Source organism: Notamacropus eugenii, chromosome 3, assembly GCF_028372415.1.
Source record: "Notamacropus eugenii isolate mMacEug1 chromosome 3, mMacEug1.pri_v2, whole genome shotgun sequence".
Lineage (NCBI taxonomy): Eukaryota > Metazoa > Chordata > Mammalia > Diprotodontia > Macropodidae > Notamacropus > Notamacropus eugenii.
Window position 1 is genome coordinate 370,187,395 of NC_092874.1, and position 27,554 is coordinate 370,214,948.

The window sequence follows — 27,554 nt, forward strand, 5'->3', positions numbered from 1 at the left end:
TCCCAGTTGTATGTAAAAATAATTCTTAACATTTGTTTTTAAAACTTTGAACTCCACATTCTCTCCCTACCTACCCTCATTGAGAAGGCAAGTGATTTGATATAGGTTATACATGTGTAGTCATACAAAACACTTCCATAACAGTCATATTTTAAAAGGTTAACTATATTTCCCTGCATCCTATCCCACTCCCATTTATTCTATTCTCTCCTTTGACTCTGTCTCTGCTCAAAAGTGTTTGTTTCTGATTACCCCTCCTCCCATTTGCCCTGTCTTTTATCATCCCTCCTTATACCCTTCCCCCCTGCTTTCCTGTAGGATAAGATAGATTTCCATACTCAATTGAGTGTGTATGTTATTCCCTTCTTAAGCCAAATCTAATGAAAGGAAGGTTCATTCCCTCTCACCTTTCTCCCCCTTCCCTTCCAATATAAAAGCTTTTTCTTGCCTCTTCTTTGTGAAATAATCAACCCCATTCTACCTTTCCCTTTCTCCTTCTCCCAGTACACTTCTTTCTCATCCCTTAATTTTATTTTTTAGATATCATACCTTCATATTCAACTCACCCTGTGTCTATGTATGCACACATACATGCATATATGTATGTGTGTGTATATATATATATTCCCTCCAACTACCTTAATACTGAGAAAGGTCTCATGAGTTGCAAATATCATCTTTTCATGTAGGAATATAAACAGTTCTACTTTAATCAGTTCCTTATGATTTCTCTTTCCTGTTTACCTTTTCATTCTTCTCTTGATTTTTGTATTTGAAAGTCAAATTTTCTATTCCACTCTGGTCTTTTCAACAAGAATGCTCTGTTTCATTAAATGACCATTTCCCCCCCCTGAAGTATTGTACTCAATTTTTCTGAGTAGGTGATTCTCGGTTTTAATCCTAGCCATTTTGACCTCCAAAATGACATATTCCAAGCCCTCCCATCCCTTAATGTAGAAGCTGCTAAATCTTGTGTTATCCTGATTGTGTTTTCACAATACTTGAATTGTTTATTTCTGGATGCTTGCAATATTTTCTCCTTGACCTGGGAATTCTGAAATTTGGCTGCAATATTTCTAGGAGTTTTCCTTTTGGAATCTCTTTCAGGAGGTGATCAGTGGATTCTTTCAACATATATTTTCCTCTCTGGTTCTAGAATATCAGGGCAGTTTTTCTTGATAATTTCTTGAAGGATGATGTCTAGGCTCTTTTTTTGATCATGGTTTTCAGGTAGTCCCATAATTTTTATATTGTCTCTCCTGGATCTATTTTACAAGTCACTTGTTTCTCCAATGAGATATTTCACATTGTCTGCTGTTTTTTCATTCCTTTGGTTTTGTTTTATAATTCCTTGATTTTTCATAAAGTAATTAGCATCCATCTGCTCCATTCCAATCTTAAAGGAATTATTTTCTTCAGTGAGCTTTTGGAAATCCTTTTCCATTTGGCCAGTTCCACTTTTTAAGGCATTTTTCTCCTCATTGGCTTTTTGGATCTCTTTTGCCATTTGAGTCAGTCTATTTTTTAAGATATTATTTTCTTCAGCATTTTTTGGAGTTCCCTTTAGCAAGCAGTTGAATTGATTTTCATGATTTTCTTGCATCACTCTCATTTCTCTTCCTCAATTTTTCCTCTACTTCTCTTACTTGATTTTTAAAATCCTTTTTGAGCTCTTCTATGGATTGAGATCAATTCATGTTTTTCTTGGAGACTTTGGATGTAGGAGCTTTGACTTTATTTTCTTTTTCTGTTTTTTATGTTTTGATCTTCCTTTCCACTAAAGTAAGATTCTATGGTCTGATTCCCCTGTCCCCTGCTATTTGCTCATTTTCCTATACCAAGAACTTTTTAGCTCTTTGTTAAGTTAGGTCTCTGTTTTCAGTGTGGAGGGGGTACTGTTCCAAGCTTCAGGGATTTTGTGCAGCTGTTTTCAGAGATATTTCTACAAGCATATACATTTTCAATTCTTCCAAGTTTGTATGATGAAAGGAGAGGTGTTTTTTCCTCTCCTGGTCTGTGCTCTGGTCTGTGAGTGACCACAAGCACTTTTTTCTTCCTTGGAACTGTGAGGAGGATTCCCTCTCCACCACCACCACAAACTCCACATGCTAGCACTCCTCCTCACCCCAGGACTGGCACCCAGAACTGTGACCCAGATCCAAACATGATTAAAGCAAGAGAATTCTGCCTCAGTGTCAGCAAAGAGATCCCTGCAGTCCCCCTTTGTTCAGTCCCCACCACTGTCTGTAAGCTGAGAGCTCTGGAAGCAGCCACTGCTGTTGCCTCCACTACATGCCTTGGGCCTATGGCAGGGGTCAGACCTTGCTCCTCTCTCACCCAGATCCAATGGAACTTTCCTATTGATATTCTAAGTCATCTTTGGCATTTGTGGGCTGATAAGTCACAGAAGTCACAGCTGCCAGTGACTCAGTCCCCTGAGACCTGCTCTGGCCCTGTCTGTGCCTGAAAAGCCCATATTAAACTGTGCTCTTCTCTCAGACTGGTACTACAGACATTTCCTGTTGACTTCTAGGTTGTCTTGGGCTGGAAATTTGCTTCATTCTGTCATTTTATGGGTTCTTTTGCTCTAGAATTTGTCGAGTCATTTTTTACAGGTATTTGGAGGGGTTTAGGGGAGAGCTCAAGCAAATCCCTGCTTTTACTTTGCCATATTGACTCCACTCCCCCCATATCTATTTTTTCTTAAATTCTATTCAGGTGCTTAACTTTTTTTTTTATTAGATTTTTTTTCTACATCTGACAAAGATTCATAAAGGTTGCCCCACTATTATAGCTTTATCATCTGTTTTCCTTTGTAACTCATTTAACTCATCCTTTAAGTATTTAGATAGTATGCTATATTGAGGGATATGCATTAAGTACTAATGTAAATTAATTATCTATAGTTCCTTCAAGCAAAATGTAGTTTCCTTATTGATTTCTTTTAATGAAATCTAATTTTAGTTTTTATCTCATCCAAAGTCATGACTGTTCCTCTTGCTTTTTTTTACTTTAGTTGAAGAAGAATAGATTTTGCTTCAGTCTTTTATTTTAACTCTATGTTTATCTTTCATGTCACATGCATTTTTTGTAAACAACATACTGTTAGGTTCCTTTTCTTTTATCCATTCTCCTATCTATTATTTTTTTGGATGAGTTCATTCCATTCATGTGTACAGTTATGACTATTAATTATGTATTTCTCAACACTTTAATTTCTTATCCTTTTCATCCTTTTTTATTCCTGTCCTCTTCATAAGGAGGAATGGTAAAGTAAAACCATCTATGCTTCATGCAGTTAGCTTCCACTCCCCTTCCTTTCTTTTCTTCACTTTACTCAAACATCAAAATAGATTCTTATTCTTTCTTTCTTTTCTTTGTAACACCATTCTGCATGTATTAACCCATGAGATTAGATTTTGTTTAATTTAGGAGTAACCCTTCCTGGATTTTACCCTCCCTCTAATTATTTCCTCCTCTTCTTTCTTTCCTTTTAGTTTCCCTTTTGTATATGTAAAAAAATGTATTTCCATATAAAACTCTTTGTGTGTGGAAATGTTCTACTATCCTTTGATTAGTTCAGATAAAAGTAAGGTTCCAGTGACACTTTGCATGCCTCACTCCTATCTGTTTGTTTTATAGTCTTTGACTTGTCCTCTCTGATTATGATAGTCAGAGAGTGAGAAAGTGGTCCTGGCAGGCCAAAGCAAAGGGCTGGGATGGGTGGGGTGGGGTGGAGTTATAAGCCATGATGGGGAAGTGGGAAAAGAGGAGGAGCAGATTAGTTATCCTTAGTTCACAGCTCCAAATGCACCAGAAGATATAAAATAAATATGGCGCTTTATCTTGAAAAACACCTGGTTTGCTTGTGGAATTGGATGTTGGAAAGGATTCAACTTATCTGTTATTAGAAAGTGGTGCAATTTTCTATGTTCTCTCACCATTTCTCTTGAATGCAATTTCACATAAGTAAATATAAAAATTGATATACTCAAATTGTTCCCTAATAAATCAGTTGTATTTGAGCAAATTTGTGTTTCCAAAACAACTAGTTAGTAAAATTGACTGAACTCATGTATTTTTAGCTTTTTTACATTTCTTTTGATTCATATGTTTGCATTTCATTGTTTTTACTCATTACAGCTCTTTTCATCAGCAATTCTTGGAAGTCTTCTATTTCATTAAAAATCCCTATTATGTTTTGTAATTTAATACTCAGTCTTGTTTGGTAAATTAGTTTTGGTTGTAATCCTATGTCTTTTGGAATATATTTCAAGCCCTCTTCTTTATAGTAGCTGTTGTCAAATTTTGTGTGTTTCTCACTATTACCCTTCGGTATTCTTTCTTTTCCTCTTGGAGGCTTGTAGGGTGTTTTTTTTTTTTTAATTTGATCTGAAAGTTCTGGATTTTAGCTTTGCTAGTCCTTGGAATTTTCATTTTTGAGTTTCAGGAAGTGAACAGTAGTAGATTCATTCTATTTTCTCTTTACCAAAATTCTAATTCTAACAGATCTGGGGACTTTTAATTTATGATTTCTTAAAATATGGCATCCAGACTCTTTTTTTGGTCTTGACTTTTTAAGGAATCCAATGACTCTTTGATTTTCCTCTTTGACCTGTTATCCAGGTCATTTAAAAAATATGAGAGGTATTGTATTTTTTTTTTAAGTCTCTTGATGCTGTTTTAATACTTTTTGTTGTCTTATAGAACCATTAACTTTTGTATGCTCTATTCTAATTTTTAAGACACTTACTTGGGTCAAGTTTTTGTACTTTTAATAAATTACTAATTTACTTTGGTGCTCTCATTTCTTTTTCAATTCTTTCCTCAATAATAATAATAGCATTTATATAGCACTTTAGGCACTTCATAAAGATTATCTCGTTTTATCCTTATAGTAGTTCAATTCCTATTTTACTGATGGAGAAATTGGGGGAAACAGAGGTTAAGTGACTTGCCCAGGATCATATAGTTAGTAAGTATCTGAGACAGCATTTGAACTCAGGGCTCCCTGACTCCAAGACCAATGTTCTATTCATTGAACTATTTAACTGCCTGTGCAAGAGATCTCATTTAATTTGTAATATGATTTTTAAACTCTTATTTCATCTCTTCCAGGAATTCTAGTTGATCTTGTGACTAGTTGTGTTTTAAATCAGAGGCTATGTTTGTAAATGTTATAGAGCTGTACTATTTTTCTAGGTTTGTTTCAGGAGTACCTTTGGCTCCATAATATCATGGGTGTAATATTCCACCTGTTAGTCTTACAGCCTAAATTAGGACTTTGTGTTAGTCCTAAGTCTATGAATTTCTGGAGGGAATGTTGGGTCTTGCTTGGCCCTCACCTGTATTTTCTAGGGTTCTGCTGCTTTTTCCTTTGAGATTGAGTGCTTTGTTCATCAAGGATCCCAGGAGCTGCTCAGTCTGTGAATCTTCAAACTTTCAGTGTTCCCTAAGAACTTTTGTCTAAAGCCTTACTAGTCTAACCTTTGCAAACTCTAGATCTTGTTTGCTTTTGGGTGACACTCCAGTAGACCTGGACCTGTTTGGAACTTCCATAGATTGCTTCTGGCTCTATACTCTGCCAACCAGCTAGAAGGCTTTCCAGTTTTAGAGTGACAGAGCTCTTGAACTGATCTCCTTTCCTTCCTCAGCTGCAAGCCCTAGCCCAGGTTTCTGGACTAAATCTACACATCCTGATCTAGGGTCAGGGTCTAATCTCTCAGACCCAGTCCATGTTCCATAAACTGGAGGCCTTCTTCTGGGACCAAAAGGAATTAGGAAATAGTTTCAACAATTCTTTTATTAAGAATTCTAACTGTATATGTGACCAGGCTTCTAAGTCTGGTATGTTTTGCATACTTGCATAGGAAGATGATCCCAGACATTCATTTCTTCAGAAGAGACAGGTGGACCAAGGATACTCCAGAGAGACTTGGAAATAGCAGATATACATGGAAAACTGGCCGCATCATATCTCTGAACTTACTAGCTTCCTTAGAGATTGCTAGAATAGACTTCCTTGGTGATGTTGGATCCTCTTTCTTGATTTGGTATATTCTAATCTGCTGACTTCTCTGAATTCTGTTTCCTGTTTGCTTGAATAAATGAGTTTGCTCACAATTCATTATTTGTGACAGTCTTTTTTTTTTCATTTCATTTAATTTTTTTATATATTTTTTTTTCTGAAATAGTGTTTGGTGGGAAAGAACTAAAGGCTACTCCTTCAGAGTGACCAGATAAGTGACTTTCCTCTTGAAATGTATCTTCACCTCTCTACCAATATCTGGGAGAGTAGATGAAGATAATTCTAACCTGATACTTCTCTTGTAGGTAGGTGAGGAAGGAGCAAGTACCCAGAGATGACCTTTCTTCTGCTCCCTCTTAAGGCAAAAATCACAATGTCCCTTGAAGAAGGGTTGCTTTAGATCCATCCCACCCATGCTCTGCATCAATATATTTAGGTAGCCTATTTGGATATATTTATCTTACATATGTACTTATACTGTAAATATTGCACTTCATTATTTATATTATTGCTATATGCATAGGGAATTCCAAGTCTTATATTCTTTCCAGGGTCACTATATATTTTTTTCAGCTTTCAAATTCCATTGTAGAAATGGCTCAAAAATGACTTTTAACAATTTATTTTGTTAAGTCTAATTTGTTTTTTCTGCAAGGCTAATAGGTCTTCAAAGATCTATATTTTTTTTATTATCTTATTGCATAGTTTTCACTTATGTATGCTTAATTATCATGATTTGCAGCCAACCTCCAGTTTTTTTCAGATTATTATTTCCTTCTCAGGAATTATTAAGATAAAGCCTTAAAGATGACTTCCTTTGATATGTTTATGTTGCATATATGAGTACTTCTTAAATGTATCCTTGAACATTTATTATGTTGCCATGTAAATCTGAATTTATTATAGAGATCTCTTTACTAATGGGTTGTTTTCCACTTCCTGAAAAGGGAAGCTGATCGTGCCAAATTGCATTTCAAGGCATCCCTGGTTCTATTGCTGACTGATTCGAGGAAAATTACTCACTGTTTCAGGGGTACTTAACTTGGGTCTAGGAATGTGGATGGGACAAAAATTACATCTTTATTTCAATAAAGGATTGGATTTCCCTTCTAATTTTATGTATCTTATTTCATGCTTTTAAAAATATTATTTAGAAAAGGAATTCATAGGATTTACCATAGTGCCAAAGGAGCTCATCTCTCTCTCTCTCTCTCTCTCTCTCTCTCTCTCTCTCTCTCACGCACACACACACACACACACACACACACACACACACACACACACACACACACACACACACGGTTAACCCCTGTGCTGGACAATTTCTCCATACTTTAAATAACAATTTAATAGTTACTGATTTTGTAACCAATGGCCAGGACCCTGCAAAGGACTCTAGGCTTACTGGGACTTCATTCAAATGTCTTATTTCCTTCACCTGGAGTTGCTCTATAAAAATCTTCTAGTATATTCATGGTATAACAATTTATTTCTAGGCTTCTCCAAATGCATGACAGAGTCCCTTAGTCCCACATAGACACTCAAGGTGTTAATGTGTACTGAGTATAAGGAAGCCTTTATTATTTTTTTATCAGAACACTATAGCAGCCTTATTTTTTAAAATAAAAAAAATTATTAACAAAAATCTATTTTCTCTCCTTCCTAGCTTCCCTCTTTGGGAAAAAAAAAAAGAAATACAACTCTTGTAAATATAACAAACTATCATAATGGATTTGCGTAACCAAGCAAACAAATTCCGTTATTGGTCATGTCCAAAAAATGTGTCTCAGTTTATATAATGAATCCTTCCTTTTCTGTCAGGAAAAAGTACTTTTTGTCATGAGTCTTCTGTGATTGTGGTTGGTCATTAGATTGATCAGAATTCTTAAGTTTTTCTAACTTTTTCTTTATAATATTGTTGTTATATAAATTCTTCTCCTAATTCTGCTCTCTTTACTCTGTTTCAGTTCTTATAAGCTTTTCCAGGATTCATTGAAACTACCCTTCATCATTTTTTTCATCATAATAGCATTCCATCACACATAACAATATATTGAGCTATTCCACAATTGATAGGCATTCCCTCCCCCTAGCATCTAGTCTTTGCCACCATAAAAGGAGAGCTGCTATAAATATTTGTGTACTATTGTTCCTTTCCTTCTTTATTTGATTTCTTTGTGGATATAAAGTTAATACATGGGTTAAAGAGTATTTATTCACAATTTAGTGACCTTTAGACATAGTTCTGAATTGCTGTCCAGAATGGTCAGATCAATTCATAGCTCTACCAAGCCCTAGCTCTGACTTATAAAAAGAGCAATTATTAAATTTCTATTTAAAATATATACCACAACATATGTCATTCTCTTTTTTGTCAACTTTGCTAATCTGATGGGTGTGAGATAAAACCTCAAAGTTGTTTTAATTTTCATTTCTCTAATTGTTAGTGATTTGTTTTTTTAAATATGAATACTGAAAATTTTAACATTTTTCCTGTGAAAACTACTTTTTCAAATACTTTGACCATTTATTTTTCGAAGAATTGATCTTGGTCTTATAAACTTGAATCTGTTTCTTATATATCTTGGAAATAAGACCTTTATTAAAGAAACTTGTTGTAAAGGATTCTTTTCTCTCCAGTCACTTCCCTTCTAATTTTAGCTCCACTGGTTTTGCTTAGGCAAAAAGTTATAAATTTTCTATGATTAAAGCTGTCTATTTAATCTAATGGGATCTTCTCTATCACTTATTAATGAACTCTTCCTTTACCTATAGATATAAAACACAATTTCTTCCTTGCTCCTCTAATTTATCATGTAGCCTTTAATATGTAAGTCCTGTATTCATTTGATGCTTGTCTTGGTATATGATCAATCAATAAACATTTATTAAATCCTACTATATGCCAGGAATTGTGCTAAGTGCTGGGGATACAGTAAGACAAAATACCATCCTTGCTCTTCAGGAGCTTACAATCCAATGGAGGAAACAATGTACAAACAAATACATACAAAGCAAACTATATAGAGGATTAAATAGGAAATAATGAACCGAGGGAATGGAGGGGAATTAAGAGGTGTTGGGAAAGGTTACCTGTAAAAAGTGAGATTTTAGTTGGAATTTAAAGGAATCCAGGGAGATCTATAGTTGGAGCTGAGGGAGAGAGTTCCAGGCATGGAGAATAGCCTGGGAAATGCTCTGAGGTGAGGGATGGATTATCTTGTTTGTGGAATAGCTAGGAGACCAGTGTCACTGGTGTAAGAAGACTGGAAAAGTAGGAGGGGGCCAGGTTATTGAGGGCTTTGAATGCCAAAGAATATTTTGTATTTGCATGTGGAGGCAATTTATTGAGTAGTGAGCAGACATGATGGGACCTGCACTTTAGAAAATCACTTTAGTGGCTGAGTGGAGGATGGATTGGAGTGGGGAGAGATTTGAGGCAGGCAGATTCATCATTATTTCAATAATCAAGGCATGAGGCAATGAGGGCTTACATTAGAGTGGTGGCAATGTCCGAGGAGAATAGGGAGTATGTCTGAGAGATGTTGCAAAGGTGAGATCTACAGGACTTTTTAGTAATATTCTTATAAAGTGGAGGTGGCAGTGGGACAGTGAGAGATTGTAAGGAATCCAGGATGATTGCTCAATTGTGAGCCCAAGGGACTGGTAGGGGGATGTAATACAGTAATAGGGAAGGTAGGGGAAGAGGAGAAGTAAGGGGGAAAGATAATGAGTTTGGTTTTGAACATGCTTAGTTTAAGATGTCTACTAGACATCTAGTTTGAGATGGTCTGAAAGGCAGTTGAAAATGTCAGATTGAAGATCAACAGAGAGTTTGGGGAAGCTAGGTAAATGTGAGAATCATTGGCATGGAGATGGCAATTACATCTCTGGGAACTGAGTAGGGGGAGAAGAGAAGAGGGTCGAGAATAGAACATTGAGGGATTACTACAGTTAGAGGTTGGGATCCAGAAGAGAATTCAGCAAAGGAGACAGAGAAGGAGCAGTCAGAAAGGTAGAAGGACCAGCAGACAACAGTGTCCAGAAAACCTAGAGAGAAGAAATTATCCAGGAGGGAAAAGTCAACAATGTCAGAGGCTGCAGACAGGTCAAAGAGAATGAGGACTGAGAAAAGACCATTAGATTTGGCTATAAGAGATGAATGGGAACTTTGGAGAAAGCAGTTTCGATGGAATGATAAGGCTGGAAACCAATTTATAAGGAGTTAAGAAGACAGCAAGAGGAGTCAAAGTGAAAGCACTTATAGATTGGTTTTTCAAGGAGCAAAGCTATAAAAAGGAGAAGTGACATAGGATGATAGTAGGGATGGAAGGATTAAGTAAGGATTTTTTTCAGGATAGGGAAGACATAGACATGTGCAGGCAGTAGGAAATAAACCCGTTCAGAGGGAGAGATTGAAAATAAGTAAATGAATGGGGATGACAGAGGGGGCAATCTCTTGGAGGTGATGAGATGGAATGGGATCACCTGGACAGGAATAAGGCTACTTCATTTGAGACAGGGGTGAAGGAAAGGAGAGTGACAGAAGGCATCTTGAGTCCTAGGAGTTGAGAAAGAGGGAAGAAAATGGAGCTCATGGTGAATGGCCTCAATTTTTTCTATACAATAGAAGACAAGGATCCCAGCTGAGAGAGTAGGGGGAGGAGGAGCCATGGGAGGTTTGAAGAGGGATGAAAAGGTTTGAAAGAGTCATTGTGGAGAGTGGGATAGTGAGCTGATAAGACAAGTATAGTAGGATTGTCTTACTGTAGTGAGGGCCCAGTTGAGGTTGTGTAATATAAATTTGTAGTGGACCCAGTCAGAATGATTGCATTATTTTCTCCACCTTTATTTAGCAGCATGGGAGTGATTCAAGGCTGAGTTGTCTGGGCACAGACAATGTTAGGGATTTGACAAGGCAAGGTGGAGTTGAATTGGTTTACGAAGGAGTCAAGGGGGGAAGAAGAGGAGACAGTGGCTAATTCAGGGGTGATGGCCTGGGAGAGAAATACAGAGTCAAAGGTCAATATGTGGATAAAGGGTATTGTTTTGTAAGGGAAGAAAGAAGGGAGAGGAGGTATTGGTCTGCACCTAATTTCTGGCAGACTGCTTTCTAGTTTTCCTAGCATTTGTAGCATTTTTGTCAGTCCTCCCATTAACTGTGGTCTCTGGGTTTATCAAATACCAGGTGACTTTCTTTGTTTGCTTCTGTATGTGGTGTATTTGATTTCTTTCACTGATCAAAATCTTTTTATTAACCAGTACCAATTTTTTGAGGATTACTGCTTTGTAGTAAAGTTCTTCTAACTTTTACCATAATTTTTCTTGAGATTCTTGGCTTTTGAGGGAAAGCCATTATTTAATCCTCCCAGAAAAGTGATGAGATGAAAAAACTTGCAGAAGTGCATGCACAGGTACACACACTTAAATAGCCAATTAGACTTCTAGATAGAAAGTAAGGATACTTTGGGGACTCCACAAGAAATAGTAGCTGTGTCTGAACAACTAAAGTCAATAGCAGGGAGAGGCTACAAGGTTCAGACCTCCTGCTGCCTCATGATATGGTTCATTTCCATGTTTTGCCATGTCATGAGTCCAGTTCTCCAGTTTCAGAAACCATGTTGCTGATGTTTCTCCTCTGAGAAAGGAGAAAATCTCCTTCCAAAAGCCTAGCATCCAAACTCTCAAACTTGGAATTATTTCATAAAGTATCCTCAAATGTTGGTGCTTTCCAGGAAATCTATATTCTTTGGATAAAAAGAGAGTGAAGAGAGAAGAAAAGAGAGATCATGAGATGAACCTTGTGGTTCATCACTTTAGTGGGTAAGATTACATACATATATATGCATATATATATGTGTGTGTATCTGTATCTACATATAGATATGGATATATCTATATATACACATTTCTCTCTCTCTATACATATGTTTATATATATATGTATGTATCTAATCTACATATTGATATGGATATATCAATATATAGATAGATATTGATATATACATATAGATAAACATCTCTCTCTATACAGACACATGTTTATATATGTATGTATCTATATCTATATATTGATATGGATATATCGATATATGGACAGATATTGATATATACATATAGATCTCTATATACACACATGTGTATATATATGTATGTATCTATGTCTACATATTGATATGGACATACCAATATATAGATAGATATTGATATATACATATACATAAACATCTCTACATATACACATATATTTATATATGTATGTATCTATATCTATATGTTGATATGAATATATCGACATATAGATATTGACATATACATATAGATCTCTATATATACATATATAGACACACATATATACTGTGTGTGTCTATATATGTATGTACATATATAGATACTCACAAACACACATATATGTATATGCCAAAAATGGAGAATGAGAATAAGCAGTTGAGGGTGGGAAGAGATCCAAAACAGTGCCATCGTGAAATCAGACTGGAAAATTAATCAACAATATTAAATGCTGATGAGATCTATGAAATACTTCATAGAGCTAGATATTGAAAATGTTTGGGTTTGAACTAATGTTTCTCTAAAGAACATTTTCCAGGTTATTTTAAAACTGTTTTAAAACAATTTCTATTCCATTTTGTTTTCAGTGCAGTGAAAAGTTTTGATTTGGAGTCAGAGGACTCAGATTCAGATCTTGCCTCTGTAACAAATTATTTGTGTTTCTTTGGACAATTAACTTCTCTTGGCATCAGTTTCCCATTATGCAAAATTATGAAGTTAGACTAGATATCTTCTGAGGTTCATTCCCATGAATTTATCATCCCATAGTTTTGCTTTATGATATCATAAAATTGACATTTAGAAGTTTTTTTATATTTATGAATTTCATTTGCAAATGTGACAATATATGGAAATATTTGGTGTATATATGTTTTGGAACTTTATCTCAGGATACTAAATTCTAACTTTGTTTCAGCCTCATGTCTGGTGAAAGTTCAGTGATGGATTCGCCACAAAGAAACAGAATAACGGTAAGAAATGGTACTTATAAAAGCCTTTTAAAATGACTTCAATGAACATATATCTCAATTTATTGAGCATTGAAACCACTCCAATATATCCGAATTTTAAATTAATTATTAATAAAGGTTTTATTTTTATTTTCTGTTATTTATTTTTTAAAATTAATCAGTTTCCTACAGTCACTTCCATATATCTTAGACTTTTACCTCTCCCTCCCCTTCCTTCTCCCTTTCCTCCCCACTCCCTCCCCAAGATGGCATGTAGTATTGTATAGGTTCTAGACATGCATTCTTATTAAATACATTTTTACCTTAGTCATGTCGCATAGAAGAATGAAAATGAATGGGAGAAACCATGAAAACAAAACACAACACAATAAAACATAATATAAGAGAAAATGGTCTGGTTCATTCTGCAATCCAATTCCATAGTTCTTTCTCTGGATGTAGAAGGAATTTTGTCTCAAGAGTTCATTGGGAATTTTTTAGGTCTTTGCATTGCTATGAAGGGCTAAGTCTTGCACAATGTGGTTGTTGCTGTGTACAAAGCTCCTGGTTCTGCTTCTTTCACTCAGCATCAGTTCATGTAAGTCCTTCTGGGCCTCTCTGAAGTCTTCCTGTTCATCGTTTTATAGCCCAATAGTATTCCATTACATTCATATACCACAACTTGTTCAGTCATTCCCCGACTGATGGGCATCCCCTAGATTTCCAGTTCTTGGCCACCACAAAGAGAGATGCTGTAAATATTTTTGTACATGTGGGACCCTTTCCCATTTTTATGATCTCTTTGGGATACAGTCCTAGAAGCTATATTGCTGGGTCAAAGGGTATGCACATTTTTGTAGCCCTTTGGACTTAGTTTCAAATTGTTCTTCAGAATTTAGATCAGCTCGCAGCTCCACCAACAATGAATTAGTGTTTCAACTCTCCCATATCTTCCCTAACATTTATCATCCTGCTTTGTCATGTTAGCCAATCTGATAGGTGTGATGTGGTACCTCAGAATTGTTTTGATTTGCATCTCTCTAATCAATAGTGATTTAGAGCATTTTTTCATATGACTATAGATAGCTTTAATTTCTTCCTCTAATAAAGATTTTCTAACCAGAAGGTAGAATACTTACTTGAGCAAGTTAGAATGAAGAGATTGTTGAGGAATGAGAATGAAAGAAACTTTTATGAAACTTGAATTTTCCTGGTTAGTGCTGAGACCCTAACCTTACTACTTTTTTGAGTGTCCTTATAAACCTCCCAGTTCTCTATGAGCTCCCAATTTCTTCATAATTATATCCTCATCCCAAGGCTGTTTATCAGTGGTCACTATAATAGTTCAGAGCCGTTATTTCCTACTAGAACACTTTAGAAGGTCCATTAACACCTCAACATGTCAATTATATTTAAATTGCTCTGATCCCACTCGCCCAGGGCTCACTCCTAAATCCATAGTTATGCAGGTAGAAGGGTTTTTTGCCTGAAAGGTGCATTTTAGAGTTAAAAAATTTAATTTTAATTAGAAATTTGTTTTTAATCTCTTGGCAGTCATTTAGTCTAATTTTTTGAGTCTTTTTTTTTTTCAGATTAACAAAGTAAAATCCAATGTTTTTAAAGAGAGAATTTGCTTAAATTTCCTCAGTTTATGCATTCTTTTTCTTTTCCCTTTGTGATAATCACAGATAGATACTTGTATGATCAGCTGGTATCCTCAGACCACTGGGTAAGATGCAATTTCAGTGGTGGAGTACAAATTGCACATTCAGAGCAACCCTTCTATTGGTTTTCCTAAACCAGGGAAAAATGCTAATTATAACATTCAGAATTTCTGCCCAGGGCTCCAATTTACTTCCTGGAATTTAGTGTTTTATCCCTACCAGTTTATGTTTCAAATTGCCATTAACCTTAAGGCTTGATGTAACTTCGCTTCTTTAGTTCCTGTCTTTTTTCTGTTTCTGAAATAAACAGTTTGGACAAATGTTAGGACTTGAGAGGGCTTGGGGCCATATCAACCTAAAATTACTACTTCCTCACATACTTCTTCCTACTGTTTGAATCATAAATTGGGATTTTGAATATTTATCTTCACCTTTACCCCTTTTTGATGATTGTGTGCTTTTGAAAACAACCCTATTCATACACAGAAAGAAAGAAAATTACATTTCATTCTGTGTATGGTAGAGGTTGAAAAAATTTCAAGAAGGTGAACTCATAGGAAACTCATTTAGATCTACCTCCTCGACAAGCCTCTATTTTATTTTTAGTTGTCTAAGAGCAAGCAACATATTGTGACAAAGGGGAGATAGATAATAGTCGACCTGGAGTCTAGAGCTTTTCATCTTGTATTCACCATTACCTAGCTATATGATCTTAAGTAAGTCTCCTAATTTTCCTGGGCTACAGACTTCTCATTTTTAAAATGAGGAGATTGTACCAAGTACTTTTAATGTTATCGCTAGCTCTAAAATCCTATGGGCATTAGAGACTTTTTTGTACTTTATCAGGTGTTTATATTGCCATTATGTGTTAGACAACAGTTGACGACCAGAAACAGTATTCATCTAAATTTGCTTCGGAAATTTTAAATTTATTTTATTTTTTATATTATTTTAAATTTATTATTATTTTTAATTTTATTTATATTTATATTATCATTAACAACAACAACAACAATATATTATTTAAAATTTTTTTCTTTTAAAAAGTTTGTTATTTTTATTTTTTTAACTAACTAGCTTTGGGAAACAAATCTGTCACTCCCACTATGTCCCCCAATTCACGTTGGAAAAAACAAACAGAAAAACAAATCACTCAATACATAGCTATGTGGTTTGACTGAACAAACTCTTACATTATTCATGTTCAAATATATAACATATGTATATATGTGTGTATGTATATGTACGTATATATAAAGTACATATGTATTTTTCTGCATTTTAAATTCATCATCTCTCTCAAGAAGTGAGTAGCATGTTCCAGTTTCATTCTTTTGAAATTATTGCTTATTGTTATTGATCAGAATCCTAAAGTCTTTTAAAGCTGTTTTTCTCTGTTATTCTAGAAATTGTTTTCCTAGTTCTACTCACTTTACTTTCTATCAGTTCTTAGAGATCTTCCTAAATGCCTCTGATGTTTTCTGTTTCATTATTTCTATGGTGCAATACCATTCCATTATATTCTCTTATTATTTTTCACATAATTTTTGATAGCTTGGATTTCTTCCATTGAAAACAGCCTATTCATATCCATAATTTATTGGGGAAAGTTTCTTAGTCTTATAAATTTAAGTTTCTTGTTTATATATCTTGGAAATGAAATCTTTATAGCTTCATTGGTTTTGTTTAAGCAAAATTTTTAAAATTTTATATAATCAACGTTTTCTATATGCTCTTGTGTGAGCCTCTCTGTTACTTGCTATTCAAGAACTCTTCCTTATCTTTAGATCAACATGGCAATTTCTTTCTTGCTCTGATGAGGTTAAAGGGTGATTGGGGACCCCAAAATAGCGACGGTCCGGGTCGTGCTCGAATGAATTCGACTCAAGCCTTCTTAAAGCCAAAGAAAACAAAGTTTATTAAGGATTCACCTAATTGGGTTGCCTCTTAAGGAGCCTAAGTATTTGTAACGCCTGTATTCACAAGCGGGCCAGATACAATCCCAGCTAGACAGTCTGAGCTGGATTGCATCTGAGCACCTTCATGGAGGCAGGATGGAACTTAAATACAGAAAAGAGTATAGCAGGGATGGGGGGGGTGGGGGTGGGAGGGGGGGGAGGGTCTGGTAGTCCAGGGTGATGGGAGGAGGGGTTTAGGAAGGGTCTTGAGGAGAATCAACAAATATCAGACTTGGGGGCGCCTAGGTGGGAAGCAGGTAGGGCAATCAAGGGATAACAGACAATGATCACAGATCTATGTATGAAAGGCCAGATTCTGTGAGGAGATACAGGAAGAGATCAATTTGAGTATGAAAGGTCAGATTCTGTGAGGAGAAACAGAGAGCACAATTTGAGTATGCAAAGCCAGGTTAAGTGAGGAAATTCCAGGGGAGCTCAAGGAAGTTCCTAGAGTCTGAACCTCATCAGCTCCTCTAATTTATTTATTTATATTTGAGTCCTGTACCAGTTTGGAGCTTATTTTGGTGTGAGAGGTGTTATTCTTTACCTAATTTCTGCCAGATGGCTTTCTAGCTTTACTAGAAGTTTTAGTTGAATAGTGAGTTCTTTCCCAGTAACTGGGATCTGTGGGATTAGCAAACACTAGGTTATTGTATTTGTTGGCTTTCTAAAAATTGTTTTTGTAGTAAAATTTGAGATCTGATACTTCTCGGTCCCCTTCTTATCTCTTTTTTCATCATTATCCTTGAGATTCCAGACCTTTTTGTTCCTCTAGATGAATATCATTATTATTTTTTCTAGCTCTATAAAATATTCTTTTGGGAGTTTGGAATGGCACTAAGTAAATTAATATATGTAGATTGTCATTTTTATCATATTGTTGGGACCTTATCCATGAGCAATGAATTATTTGCTATTTTTATTTCTGTGAAGAGTGTTTTATAGCTATATTTATATAATCCCTGGGTAAATCTTAATAAGTATACTCCCAGATATTTTATAGATTCTGCAGTTATTTTGGATGGAATTTTTTCCCCTAACTATTCCTGCCAGTTTTTTTTTGCTTATATGTAGAAATACTAATGATTTATGTGGATTGAATGCTGAACTGAGAGGTTAGAAGAGCTGTGTTCATGCCTACCTCAGAAGCCTACTTAGTTGAGTGATCATGGGCATGCCATTTAACTTAGCCTCAGTTTCCTTATCTGTAAAATGGGGATAATAATAGCACCGACCTCACAGAATTGATGTGAGGTCAGATGAGATGACATGTAAAACACTTTGCAAACCTTAAAGTAATATGTAAGTGCTACTTATTATCTTGCTACTTTATTGAAATTATTTAATTGGTTTTTATGCATTTTCTAAGAACATCATTGCATTACCTGCAAAAGTGATCATTTTGTTTTCTCCTTGCCTGTGCTTTCCTCTTCAAATTCTTTTTCGTCTTTTTGTAAGAGATAGAATTTTTTAACACTCTGATATTGGTTGTTGTCCTTCATTCTCTAAGGGGACCAAAATGACATCACTACGCCAGTCAAGTTTCAGTGTCTGACTGTGGCTGATTAGACCAATGCAAGCTTGGAACGTTCTGCCACAGGTTGGGCACAAACAGTCCGTGTAAGCATTAGGGGTGGATTCTCTAGATTCAAAGATCTTGTGCTTCTTCTGAGCTATTTCAATTCTGCTTTGCTGATGTGGGTACACCATGCCGAGCAGTCCTGTGCCAACATATCCCATGTCGTGTAATCAATTCCAAAGTTCTTAAGAGAGACCTTGAGAGTGTCCTTGTATCGCCTCTTCTGACCACCATGAGAATGCTTGCCCTATGTGAGTTCTCCAAAAAATAGTCTTTTTAGCAAGTGTACATTTTATATTCAAACAACATGGCCAGTCAGAATGGTGCTCTCTGAAGCAGAGCTTGGCAGTTTAGTTTGAGAAAGGACCTCAGTATCTGGTACCTTATCCTGCCAGGTGATCTTTAGAATCTTCCTAAGACAATTCAGATAGAAGCAATTCAGTTTCCTGGCATGGCGCTGATAGACTGTCCATGTTTCACATGCACACTACAATGAGGTCAGCACAACCTCAGTTTGGTAGTCAGTCTAATGCTACTCTTCTCTCCTAGACTTTCTTTTGGACCCTCCCAAACACTGAACTAGCTCTGGCAATGTATGTGTCAACCTCACTATCAATATGTACATCTCTGGAAAGTACACTACTAAGGTAAGTGAACTTATCCACAGTATTCAAAACTTTTCCATTTTCTGTAGCTGATGGTTCCATGTATGGAAGAATATGGGGGTGGCTGATGGAGCTTCTGTGTTTTCTTGGTGTTAATTGTGAGGCCAAAATTAGCACAAACTGCAGAGAATCAATCCATACTTTGTTGCATCTCAACTTCAGAGTCTACACTGAGTGCACAATCATCTGCTAACAGAAAATCATGCACCAACATTCTCTTCACTTTGGTTTTGACTTGTAGCCTTTTCAAGTTGAAGAATTTATCATCGGTGCGATAGTTGACCTTGATTGCTTGATGATTCAATCCTTATTGAAAACATTTGACAACATGGCTGAAAACATCATGCTAAAAAGCATGGGAGCAAGCATATAAACTTGTTTCACTCCATTGGTGATTGGGAAAGCACAAGAGCATTGTCCATTATTGAGAACCTGGACAAACGTGCCATCATGAAATTGAAGTACGGTGCTGATGAACTTCTCCAGGCAACCAAATTTTCACATAATTTTCCATAAGCCCTCAAGACTGACAGTACAAAGGCCTTGGTCAGATCTACAAAGGTTGTGTACAGACTTCTGTTCTGCTCCTGATGTTTCTCCTGGCATTGTCAGGCAGCAAACACAATATGGACCATTCCTTAGCACTTTCTGAAGCCATACTGGCTCTCAGGTAGATGACCATCTTGCAGGTGAAGAATCAACCTATTAAGGAGGACTCTGGCAAGAATGTTGCCAGAAATGACAGAGAGACGCCCCTGTGATTGTCATAGTACAATCTATTTCCTTTACCCTTATAGAGATGGATAATGGATGCATCCTTGAATTCCTGGGGGATAACCTCCTCTTGCTATATAACCAGGAAAATTTCAGTCAACTTTTGTATGAGTAATGGACCCCCCTACCTTGTAAATCTCAGCTGGAATAGAATCAGCACCAGGTGCTTTGCCACATAAAAGGAGCCTATTGGCCCTCAAAACCTCTTCTTCAGTTGGAACTTCAGCTAGGGAGGGACTGACTTCAACATGAGGTAAATGGTCAATAGCCTCAGCGTTGATTGATGATGGTCTAGAGAGAACACTATGAAAGTGTTTAGCTCATCTTTCTAGGATCATGTACTTATCACTACTCAATGCAGCTCCATCAGCACTAAACAGTTGGGATACACCATAGGTCTTTGGCCCATAAATAGCCTTCAGGGCATCATAAAAGCTCTGGGTTGTTACTATCAGCATAAAACTGAGCCAAGAATGTGGCATCTCTTTAAGCTTTGCTTGTACTTTACTTTTGATGGAATTAAATGCTGCCCTTTTGGAGACGGATGAACTATCCTACTATTAACACCTGTGGAGTTCTTATTTGTCATTTAGCAGCTTCTGAATTTCCCCATCATTTTCATCAAACCAGTTTTGATGTTTGCAAGTGTTCTGACCCAGATGAGCAAATGCAACGCTATACATCAAATCTCTGAAAGATGCCCACTCCTTTTCTGCTCCACTGTTGCCAACTGTGTCTTGGCTCCATTTTCTCTCCAAGTTATCAACAAACTGCTGTTTATATTAATTCTTCTGCTAGTCATTTTGCCTTGGGAACACTGCTTTTGTTGAATGTGAGTATTTATCTTGGAGAAGACAAGTCTATGATCAGTCCAGAACTCTGTGTCATGCATTGCCTTCCTCACTCTCACATCCTGAATGTCTCTTCTTACAATCACATAGTCTATTAAATGTCAATGTTTGTTGTGAGGGTGCATCCATGCAATTTTATTGTGTTTAGGTAAATAGAAGATAGTGTTGGTGATGAGAAGGTCATGAGATACATGAGTCTTTAATAGTTACTGACCACTGCTGTTGCTATTTCCAACTCCATTCCTCCCTAGGACTCCCTGCAAAGTCTTGTAGTCTGAGCCTACTCTAGCATTAAAGTCAACCAGAATTACAAGTTTGTCCTCTTTTGGAATATTGATGATAAGGGTCTCCAGGTCTTCATGAAATTTTTCTTTGACCTCATCAGGGTTTGTCATGGTGGGAGCACAGGCAATGATGATGGTGGAATGTCGTTTTCCTGCAATAACAATCTCATTGTTATGAGACTGTTCATTTCTTTTGGTAGACTTTCAAGCTTATTGACTAGATTTGTTTTGACTGCAAAACCTGCACCAGCTTCAGGGTACTCCCCTTCACTGCAGCCAATCCAGAAAAAAGTATATCCAGCTCCAACTTCAGTAAGTTGGCCTTCATTTGCTAGCCTTCTTTCACTCAGGGCTACTATTTGGATGTGATACCTGCTGAGTTCTCTTGCAACAAGAACTCTTATCTTTCAGGTCTACTGGATTATTAGGTGAACATATATTAAGTATCAAAACATATATTAAGTATTAGGTGAACATATATTAAGGATTTGTTGTCTTTGGTGTCTTTAAACATAATGTAATCTCCTTGTTTATCTTTTTTTCATCTTATCTCTATTTCTTTCTTTGCTTCAGTCTCTAACTTTACAAAGAAGAGGGTAGTAGAAGAGAAGGAGTTTGCCTGACACTAGTGACTTTATAAGTGAAATAGCTTGTTTCCTCTTCATTACAGCTCTTCTCTCGCCCTTGTCCTGCTTCCAATCCAAGATTTTTGCTCTTTTTACTTTAGTTTCCTTTCCTTTTAATTCTCTTTTCATGTTCTTCCCCCAGCATTTGACTTTGTTTTGCTTCTAATTTTCCTTTATTTTGTCCTCTCTCTTAGACTTTTCTCTACTCCTTCCTTGTCCCTGTCCCCTCCTACTTTCCCCTTTGAGTTTAATGTATTTCTATACAAAATCTCTCCATGTATATGTGTGTGTCCATGTGTATGTGTAGGGTTGGGTCACTGTATTTAATTTTCTTTTATCAGGTTCAGGTGAAAGTGAAATTCACAAGATGTCATTTCTCCTAGCTCCTGTTTTCCTTTGCTATATGATCTCTATCTTATGCACATCTATTATGCAGTAGTGATTTCCCTTTTTTTCTTTCTCTCCTCCCTGATAATCCTCTGTCCCTACCATTTTTGTCTTCTAATATTTTTGAAATAAAATAAAACCACCCATACACCCTCTGTCATTTTAACTATTCTCTATGACTCTTTAGGGTTTTAGGGCTTTGAGATGAGATTTAGTTACTTATCTTGCCATTAACTGTTAAACAATTCATTGACACATTGCTTTTTCAATTAAACAAATAGATGTAACTTTCTATGTTTTTCTTGATGCCTGCATTTCCATTTCAAAATGTATGCTCAATTTTCATCAGGAGTACTTAGTACTCCATATTCCATTAAAGATCTATTTTCCTCTTTGTAAAGATTGTATTTATAGAAAGTATCATATTTCTTGCCTTTTGGAGTATTGCAAACTTTACTCTTCCTTATAATGGCAGCTGTTAAGTCTTGTGTAATACTTGTTGTGGCTTTTTGATATATGACCTCATTCTTTTGGCTGGTTGATATACACACATGTATACACATATACTTATACAGATGCATATATATACACACATATAATTTTATAATTACATGTTTATGTATATTATCTATAATTTTTTTCTATGTAATTTTATTTTTGCAGGGAGGCCAGGAAGGAAGGTAACATTAGAACCATTGGAGTTTGGCCATTTCTATCCCTGTTAGATGTTATCCTATAACTCTCCTCATTTCATATCTATACTCTTTGAGAAAGCTTTTTAACAATTTGTATGTCCACTTCCTTTCTGCTTCATGCTCTACAGTCTGGCTTCCTCATCATTCAAATGAAACTGTTCCCTCCAAAGTTACCTATGATATCTTAATTGCCAAATTGAATGACTTTTTCTCAATTCTTATCCTTTCTGACCTCCCTGCAGCCTTGACACTGTCAATCTCCTTCTCCTTCATACTATCTTCTAAGTTTTCCCAACATAGCTTTCTCCTGATTCTCTTCCTATGTGTCTGACTATTTCTTCTCTCCTTTTCTGGATCTTCATTTAGATCTCTCTCATTAACTGTGAGGATCCCCCAAAGCTTCATCCTGAATATTGTTTTCTTCACCTCTTTACTCTTTCACTTGTTAATCTCATTAGCTCCCTTGGATTCAATTATCATTTCTATGCAGATGATTCTCAAATCTATTTTTCCAACTTTAGCCTTTCTCCTGACCTCCGTTCTCCCATATCCAACTTAACTACTGGATATCTCCAACAGGATGTTGCATAGGTATCTTAAACTCAACATGTCCAAAACTGAACTCATTATATCCTGTCCTCTTCCTAATTTCCCTGTTACTGTTGAGGAGTCTGCCATGTCATTTTTGAGATCTCATTCTCCTTCTTTCTTTCCATGCTTTCGTGCCTCTCCCCTCCCCACCCCCCATATCGAATCTACTGGCAAGATGTGCTCTCTTCTCTCCTTTGACCCTATCTCCATCCTAATGCAGGCCCTTAACACCTCATGCCTGGACTAATATAACAGTATTCTGGTTGGTTTTCCTGCACAGTTTTGTCTGTTCTAGTCTATCAAAGTGACCTTAAACTCAGATATAGCCATGTCACCTGCCTCTACTCAGTAGACTCCAAGGGCTTTCTGTCACTTTCAGGTTGAAATATAAAAGCTTTTGTTTAGCTTTTGAAGCACTTAATAACCTTTCTAATCTTCTTCCTTTTAAATCTCCTTCACAAACTCTGTGATCCAGTGCCACTGGCCTTCTTGCTGTTCCTCAAAGGTCACATACCATCTCCCCACTGTGCTAAAATTTTCACTGGCTGTCCCCCATGCCTGGAATGCTTTTCTTTCTCATCTCTGTTTCCTGAGTTTCCTATTTTCTTTCTAATTGCTGCAAAAATCCCACATTTTCCAAGAAGCTTTTCCCCATCCATCTTAATGCCTCAATTTATCATGCATATACTTCATATGTAAATAATTGTTTTCATGCTGTTTCCTACATTAGAATGGAAGTTTTTGGGGGCAGGCAATATTTTGCCTTTCTTTATATCCAGTGTTTAGTACAGTGCCTGGCACATAGCAAACACATAATAAATGCTTGTTGACTGACTGTATGAAGTATTTTACCTCATCATATAGATCTAAGCTTATAAAAAATCTTATTAGTTGGTAAGCTGCAATCTGGCATTTCAGTAATATTATCCCCCCAAAATCTCACAATTGTAAGTACTATAGATATGAAAAATATTTTTGGGATTTAAAGTGTCAAGGGAATGCTATAATGTATAAAAGATGGGAGTAACCAGAGTGTTTCTGTAGAGTTTAAATTTAATATACATTTCTTTTCTTTTTTTATGAAATTCTCTTTCTGAATTTGACTAATACCAACAATTATGAACATGTGAATATAGAAAGAAAATAAAAAAGGATTCCATATGAATCTGCAAATCTCATTACATACTTTTTTTTTTTTTTAAAAAGCATGTACTCAATTCATGTTAGACCAAAGATCAGTGTTCTGAAGTCTTTCAAATCTTTTCAATTGTTTTCCTTTACAATTCTATAGTCATTGCATATTGTCTGGTTCTGCTCACTCCATTCTGTATAAGTTGGTAGAAGTTGTCCCATGTTCCTCTAATGCCCTTTTCAAATGAATTCCCCTTGATCATTTCTTATAGAACAATATATCATAATTTGTTTGGCCATCCTCTCACTGATAAACATACACTTTGTTTCTACTTCTTTGCTACAAGATAAAGTACTGGTAGAAATACATTTTGTATGGATCCTTTTTGTTGTTCTTTGATCTCTTTGAGGCATAAATGTAGGAGTGGATCACTAGATCAAAGGATACGCCCAGCTCAGTACCTTTTGGGGTATAGTTCCATATCCCTTTTCAGAATGGTCACATCAATCCACAGCTCCACCAAATGTATTGATATCAGTATGTCTGTCCTCCAATAATTGGCAGTCTTTTTTAGTAGATTCTTTTTTTTATTTTTTTTTTATTTTTTTTTTTATTTAGCTTTTAACATTCATTTTCACAAAATTTTGGGTTACAAATTTTCTCCCCTTTTCTCCCCTCCCCCCCCAAATGCCAAGCATTCTAATTGCCCCTATGACCAATCTGCTCTCTCTTCTATCATCCCTCTCTGCCCTTGTCTCTGTCTTCTCTTTTGTCCTGTAGGGCCAGATAGCTTTCTATACCCCTTTACCTGTATTTCTTATTTCCTAGTGGTAAGAACATTACAGTTGATCCTAACACTTTGAGTTCCAACTTCTTTACCTCCCTCCCTCTCCACCCCTTCCCTTTGGAAGGCAAGCAATTCAATATAGGCCAAATCTGTGTAGTTTTGCAAATGACTTCCATAATAGTTGTGTTGTATAGGACTAACTATATTTCCCTCCATCCTATCCTGTCCCCCATTACTTCTATTCTCTTTTGATCCTATCCCTCCCCATGAGTGTTGACCTCAAATTGCACTCTCCTCCCCATGCCCTCCCTTCTATCATCCCCCCCCCACTCTGCTTATCCCCTTATCCTCCACTTTCCTGTATTGTAAGATAGGTTTTCATACCAAAATGAGTAGGCATTTTATTCTTTCCTTTAGTGGAATGTGATGAGAGTAGACTTCATGTTTTTCTCTCACCTCCCCTCTTTATCCCTCCACTAATGAGTCTTTTGCTTGCCTCTTTTATGAGAGATAATTTGCCCCATTCAATTCTCCCTTTCTCCTCCCAATATCTTTCTCTCTCACTGCTTGATTTCATTTTTTTTTTTAAGATATGATCCCATCCTCTTCAATTCACTCTGTGCACTCTGTCTCTATGTGTATGTGCGTGTGTGCATGTGTGTGTGTGTACTCCCACCCAGTACCCAGATACTGAAATGTTTCAAGAGTTACAAATATTGTCTTTCCATGTAGGAATGTAAATAGTTCAACTTTAGTAAGTCCCTTATGACTTCTCTTTGCTGTTCACCTTTTCATGGTTCTCTTCATTCTTGTGTTTGGAAGTCGAATTTTCTTTTCAGCTCTGGTCTTTTCATCAAGAATGCTTGAAAATCCTCTATTTCATTGAAAGACCAATTTTTCCCCTGAAGTATTATACTCAGTTTTGCTGGGTAGGTGATTCTTGGTTTTAGTCCTAGTTCCTTTGACTTCTGGAATATCCTATTCCATGCCCTTCCATCCCTTAATGTAGAAGCTGCTAGATCTTGTGTTATCCTGATTGTATTTCCACAATACTTGAATTGTTTCTTTCTAGCTGCTTGCAATATTTTCTCTTTCACCTGGGAGTTCTGGAATTTGGCCACAATGTTCCTAGGAGTTTCTCTTTTTGGATCTCTTTCATGTGGTGTTCTGTGGATTCCTTGAATATTTATTTTGCCCTCTGGTTCTAGAATCTCAGGGCAGTTTTCATTGATAATTTCATGAAAGATGATGTCTAGGCTCTTCTTTTGATCATGGCTTTCAGGTAGTCCCATAATTTTTAAATTGTCTCTCCTGGATCTATTTTCAAGGTCAGTTGTTTTTCCAATGAGATATTTCACATTATCTTCCATTTTTCCATTCCTCTGGCTTTGTTCTGTGATTTCTTGCTTTCTCATAGAGTCCTTAGCCTCCATCTGTGCCATTCTAATTTTGAAAGAACTATTTTGTTCAGTGAGCTTTTGAATCTCCTTTTCCATTTGGCTAATTCTGCTTTTGAAAGCATTCTTCTCCTCATTGGCTTTTTGAACCTCTTTTGCCAATTGAGTTAGGCTAGTTTTCAAGGTGTTATTTTCTTCAACATTTTTTTGGGTCTCCTTTAGCAGGGAGCTGATTTGCTGTTCATGCTTTGACTTCATGTCTCTCATTTCTCTTCCCAGCTTTTCCTCCACCTCTCTAACTTGATTTTCAAAATTCTTTTTGAGCTCTTCCATGGCCTGAGCCCATTGAGTGGGCTGGGACACAGAAGCCTTGATTTCTGTGTCTTTGCCTGATGGTAAGCATTGTTCTTCCTCACCAGAAAGGAAGGGAGGAAATGCCTGTTCCCCAAGAAAGTAACCTTCTATAGTCTTATTTCTTTTCCCTTTTCTGGGCATTTTCCCAGCCAGTGACTTGACCTCTGAATATTTTCCTCACACCCACCTCACCTCCTGATCCTCCCAGCCAGTGTTTGGGGTCTGAGATTCAAATGCTGCTTCCAGCCTCAGGGCTTTGGGCGGGGGCAGGGCTGCTATTCAGTGTGAGATTAAATTCAGATGCTCAGGTGAGGGCAGGGCTGCCTCTCAAGCTCAGTTCCCTCAGGGAGTTTATGCACAGACCTTCAACAATGGATCCAGGCTCCTGCCTGCTTGGAGAGCCCTGGTCTGCCGCTGCCCCTCAGCTTCTGTCTCCCGAGGGGGCCCGAGCCATGGGGGCACCCCACTCCCCCCTCGACCCGCCAAAGGGACTCTCTCACCGACCCCCGTCACCTGTGGGTGGAGGTACTTGTGCGGCCGCTGGAGATCCCGTCCCTGAAGCCCGCTCGGATCTGTTCCTCTCGGTGCCGCGGCCACGGCAGGGCTGTACTCAGCTCCCAGTCCCGGCGCCCAGTCCACAGCACGAAGGACCTTTTACGAGAGGTTTGCAGGTCTCTCCGGAACAGAAATCTCCCTCGCTCCAATGTTCTGTGGCCTCTGGGTGCAGAATTCGCTGTGAGTTACTTCTTTGTAGTTGTTCTAT

The 27,554-nt window shown here is 36.8% G+C and overlaps 1 protein-coding gene across 1 annotated transcript in view; it reads left to right on the forward strand.

The window, feature by feature from the left end:
* CCDC192 (coiled-coil domain containing 192) overlaps positions 1 to 27,554 on the forward strand; it is a 352,874-nt gene that overhangs the window by 4,787 nt on the left and 320,533 nt on the right. Inside the window, exon 2 of the mRNA XM_072597419.1 lies at positions 13,014 to 13,068. Coding sequence (XP_072453520.1) covers positions 13,014 to 13,068 — 55 coding nt within the window. The remainder of the gene's footprint in view (positions 1 to 13,013; positions 13,069 to 27,554) is intronic.